At 34.9% G+C, this 5,054-nt stretch overlaps 1 protein-coding gene across 1 annotated transcript; it reads left to right on the top strand.

The window, feature by feature from the left end:
- The first annotated feature begins 1,569 nt into the window (after window positions 1-1,569).
- Window positions 1,570-4,844, top strand: LOC110465445. The gene is made up of 2 exons (XM_021521255.1): window positions 1,570-1,728; window positions 4,461-4,844. The coding sequence occupies exons 1-2, from the start codon at window positions 1,659-1,661 to the stop codon at window positions 4,769-4,771; spliced, it is 381 nt and encodes a 126-aa protein (XP_021376930.1). The 5' UTR covers window positions 1,570-1,658; the 3' UTR covers window positions 4,772-4,844.
- Window positions 4,845-5,054: the final 210 nt, after the last annotated feature.

Raw genomic sequence — 5,054 nt, 5'->3', positions numbered from 1 at the left:
TGCGCTTTCCATTTCATCTTAAACACCACAGAAACGGCTATGTCTATTATCGAAGTCATTTTTTCTTCTACTATTGTGTTTCTGGTTGACAATACTGTTTACTGTGAAATTGCTGAAATCAATCTTAGCATTGAATCACATAAATTCATTCTCTGTTTTTTTTGAAATGTATTGAAAAATCTGAAAGAGTTTAACCTATACAGAATAATGTTTTGTAAATTACTTATTTTCTATATCATTCATACTAATCTGGTGTACACTAGAATATACCTGTTAAATTCTCAGGCGTTCTAATTGTTAATGTCTGTATATATGCAACAATATTCTAGCAAATTGGTTCTAGTTTTCATCTATTTATCTGAATATATATACAATTTATCGTATCTCCTATAAACATGTTTTGTATCTTCTATATCTATGTGTGTGTGTGTGTGTGTGTGTGTGTGTGTGTGTGTCTGTATGAATATTTGAAAAGTAGGTTCTCTCTTCTAGAAAAAGGCTTTAATAGGCGATGCCTGTGCCTATCCAATTGTTGGTTAATACAATATAAAGATAGCTGAAATAGTTTGTATTTCGTATATATCTGTTGTTTGACCTACATGATTACTGTATACTGGTTACCTTAACGAGGCAGCATCACTATCTACACGTCTATAGGCCAGTGCTTGACAGACTGCACGTAATCACTTACGACGTATCTATTAATATATTTCTGCGGTTTGACAGTACTGAATACATTATACTGATACATTTGTGAAGTAATTATATTACTCATATATTTTGGTAATTTAACACCTATGAGGTCTGTAGATGGCCTCTGACTTATACATGTACCTTACTCTATGTGCTTCTTTTTCAGTGATCAATACTTACCGGTCTATCTTGATAAATGCTGTTTGATCTGATATAAATAATGGTCGTCTTTGGGTGTAAACATGACACTGGAGTATACCATGTTACTTTACGGACTGGTGATATCAAACTATTGTTTTGTGTATCAATAGAAACATCTTCATTTATTTTATTTTATTTCATTTAGTTATCTTGTATCCATACTTAATAACTTACCTCGACCTGCAGGTAAAACACACGAGCATTCCACTTTAGGTCTCATTTTGGATTAATTGTCGTAAGAATGGACCAGAATAATTCAACCGATCAGGTAGCTCAAATGCTTTGTTACTAATATTTTGTTGTTTTTAATTTTCTTCCGCACATTTTCATTAAAGTTTTGCAAGGTATGAGTTCTTTTAAAGAATGATTTAACAAAGCTATTTTCTTTCGGTTTTGTTTGGAAGTGGTACGGGGTTTTCTTTAATGTGAGAAATGCGGCATGCAGCCCTAAGAAAGATAACTCGAAAATGTACGTTACGCACAGGTCTGTGGCTGTCGATAACATATAGATAACATATTTCCTTAGATTTACAGAAAAAGTGCGGAAAAATAATCTGATCACAGTTGATCAACAACTATAATATTTCCTTTTTATTTTGTAGCAATCCTTTAAAGTGGCCCCATTTTCCAGAAAGTCAAACCCCTGGTGTGGCCCCGTAGTGGGTTGACATTCTGATAAGGAACTATGTGACCAACTCTCCTATCCCTCTTTTGGGAGTGTAACAAGCTTAAAACTGTTCTCACCATTCCATAGTCAGAACAAAATGCAAGCAATTTGGACATCGCTGATATGCTTGGGGCTAGTCGTAAGGAGTGGAGGATACATTTTACCAGGTAAGGGTTTCGAGTCTATCCAGCACTGTCTTGTTACGGACATCTGATCCTCTGATAAGGCGAGATACGTTAACTATTGTTGGCCATGTCATATAGACTGCATGATTACTATACAACACCGAATAGGGCCACCAGATTCTTAGTTAATTTATACATAAAATGTGGATTTTCTTTTTGATTTGTTGTTTATTTTGTTATCAAGATAATATGATTACTCTCGGAAAAATAAATTTCCCCTCATACAACGACAAAACATATGCATGTGATAAACTTGATCTATTTTACAACAATTGATGGAACAAATCATATTAACTTGTATAAATCATAGTAGGATTGGATAGAAGTGCGCAGGAGTCTTGGTTTAAGTGGGGGAGGACACGGAATGAATGTCTATGATAATCGTTTGTGATGTAAACGATGTTATCTTTTCCATGTGTCTCCGTTTGGAGGAAAATCCAGGACAAGGTGAAACTAGTCCCGTGCTGTAGAAATATTGTTGAATAAAAAATCATTTGCTTGTGGCAAGAAGGTCAACTGCTGTGACTTATTCTTCCTTCTCCACGAAAAAAGACTTTGTCCTCGCGTACAGGAAAGTTTAAGGGATTATATAAAGTACCCAGGACCCTAGTGCAAGGCGCCATTTAGTAACCCCTTTGCTCATTTATAAAACGACGAGTTGATTTTATTGATATGATTTTTATTTACCTGATAGCGCCAAAATGTTACAAAGAGAATATTTTCAGACCAAAGCATGTCTGTAATTTCGATATGCCATTCCTCAAGTTTGGAAGTCGTCTAAGCACCTGTTGTTGGCTTATTATCATGGTGTTGTAATGACGGTTTGGTATATTTTGTCATTGTTTATTGGTGCCCCAGTATGTCTTTTCTTGCAGTAATGACGCTATGATTTATTTTGTCGTTGTTTGTTGGTACTCCAAATTTATCTACTACTGGTGTGCTGAAGCTGGGGTATATTTTGTCAATGTTTTTGAATTACAACATTATAATGTAAAGCTTTAATGCAATGGAAGCAAAAATATTTTCGGAGATGTCAGCATTGTAAAATAGTATCTTATATAAATTAACATAACTTAAAGCTTTCTTCATCAGCATAACTTAAGGCGTTCTTCATCAACATAAACTAATGCTTTCTACATAAACATAAACAAATGCTTTCTACAGCAGCATAAACTAATGCTATCTTCATCAACAATAAATAAGGCTTTCTTCATCAACAAAAACTAAAATTTTAACATCAACATAACTTAAGGCTTTCTTTATCAACAAAACTTAAGGCTTTCTTCATCAACAAAACTTAAGGCTTTCTTCATCAACATATACTAAGGTTTTATGCATCAACAAAAACGAATGCTTTCTACATTAACATAACCTTAGGATTTCTACAGCAACACATACTAATGCTTTATACATCAACATAAACTAAGGCTTTCTACATCAACATAAACTAAGGCTTTCTACATCAACATTAACTAATGCTATCTACATCAACATATACTAATGCTTTCTACATTAACATAATCTAAGGCTTTCTTCATCAACAAAACTTAAGGCTTTCTTCATCAACATATACTAAGGTTTTATGCATCAACAAAAACGAATGCTTTCTACATTAACATAACCTTAGGATTTCTACAGCAACACATACTAATGCTATCTACATCAACATATACTAAGGTTTTCCACATCAACATAACTAATGCTATCTACATCAACATAAACTAATGCTATCTACATCAACATATACTAATGCTTTCTACATTAACGTAACATTAGGCTTTCTACAGCAACACATACTAATGCTTTATACATCAACATAAACTAAGGCATTCTACATCAACATAAACTAATGCTATCTACATCAACATTAACTAATGCTATCTACGTCAACATAAACTAAGGCTTTCTACATCAACATAAACTAAGGCTTTCTACATCAACATTAACTAATGCTATCTACATCAACATATACTAATGCTTTTCCACATCAACATAAACTAATGCTTTCTTCATCAGCAAACAATAAGGCTTTCTACATCTAAGTGTTTCATCCTTTCGTATTTCTAGTGATTAATTTACATGTCAATGTGGTTGACTCTGCCAGCGGGCTATCAGTCCGGAGTAATTGTGTAGTGGGAATGTGTATCTGCTTTCGTTTTACAAGGATTGCATAGGCAGCTTTTCTTTTCGCTGTATTTGTACGTATGTTTCCGAAATTCTTAGACGTTGATTTTCATTTTGTCTTGAACTTATGTACCTCTACCGAGTCCAGTAAGGACGAACAAGCCACATGGTGCAGTAAATAGTGATGTTGTTTAGCTTTCTACATAAACAACCTAAATTTGAAATAGGTACTTCCTCATATCATATTTCTAATGATTAGTTTTGGATAAAGTAGATAAAAATTGGTATATCAAAGGGGCACCATAAATTTGAACAGGTATGGAAGACTTTCATTGCAAGGTTGTACAATCATTTGTTTTCATGCGATGGTGTAAGATGCCGACGGCAAGACAGTCATAGCATATCAAACAAAGATCTTCACGGCCTTCGACTACGACGGCAAAATTTAAATTCGTCATGTAATTGTGATGTCGAAAGAGTAAGAGCATTGAGTGTATGCATTCAGGATGCCGAAATTACTCACTATTATTAGAAACGGAGTTTATAGATGCACTGTCAATACAATGAGTTATCATGTTATTTCATTTCAGATACACGTTCCTGTGTAAAAAACGGAGACCGATATTTGATCGGTGATGAGGTACACATTTCCTCGCGAATCACGTGCGTCTGTTTGCTGGCTTCCTCTACTGGTAAACTTTACCTAGGCGGGTGTGCGTTTGGAAACAGAGCTCGTCGTCAGGGATTTCCTACTCCTGCTCCTCCTTCTACTTCCACGAGGTATACCACCAAGTCCCCGCCCCCTTTCACAACCAGAGCACCACCGAGCCCGATAGGTACGCGAGGACCGGCGGAACCATCCACACGTGGTACAACACTGGCACCACCACCCATCGGATAACAAATATAAAGAGATCCAAGATGTTCAAATGTTTCAATAATAAAGTAGTCAATTGTTGATTAAACAATGCATACAGTCTTAGTTAGTTTTTCTTTTTAACATTTATCGATCCGCTTTAAAATCGCAGATATGTTAATATTGTTATTCTGCTACATTATATGCACAAATGTACCACTCCACTGTCATAGTAAGATCTCGAGATTTATGTAGTACAGTGTATTTAAGACAGAATTAGTTTTGATATATAATTCCATCAAGAATAGAGATTTGGTACTGATTTCGC

The sequence above is a fragment of the Mizuhopecten yessoensis genome, unplaced genomic scaffold, assembly GCF_002113885.1.
Source record: "Mizuhopecten yessoensis strain PY_sf001 unplaced genomic scaffold, ASM211388v2 scaffold11077, whole genome shotgun sequence".
In the NCBI taxonomy this organism is placed as follows: Eukaryota; Metazoa; Mollusca; class Bivalvia; order Pectinida; family Pectinidae; genus Mizuhopecten; species Mizuhopecten yessoensis.
This window is presented reverse-complemented; position numbering and strand designations above follow the sequence as displayed.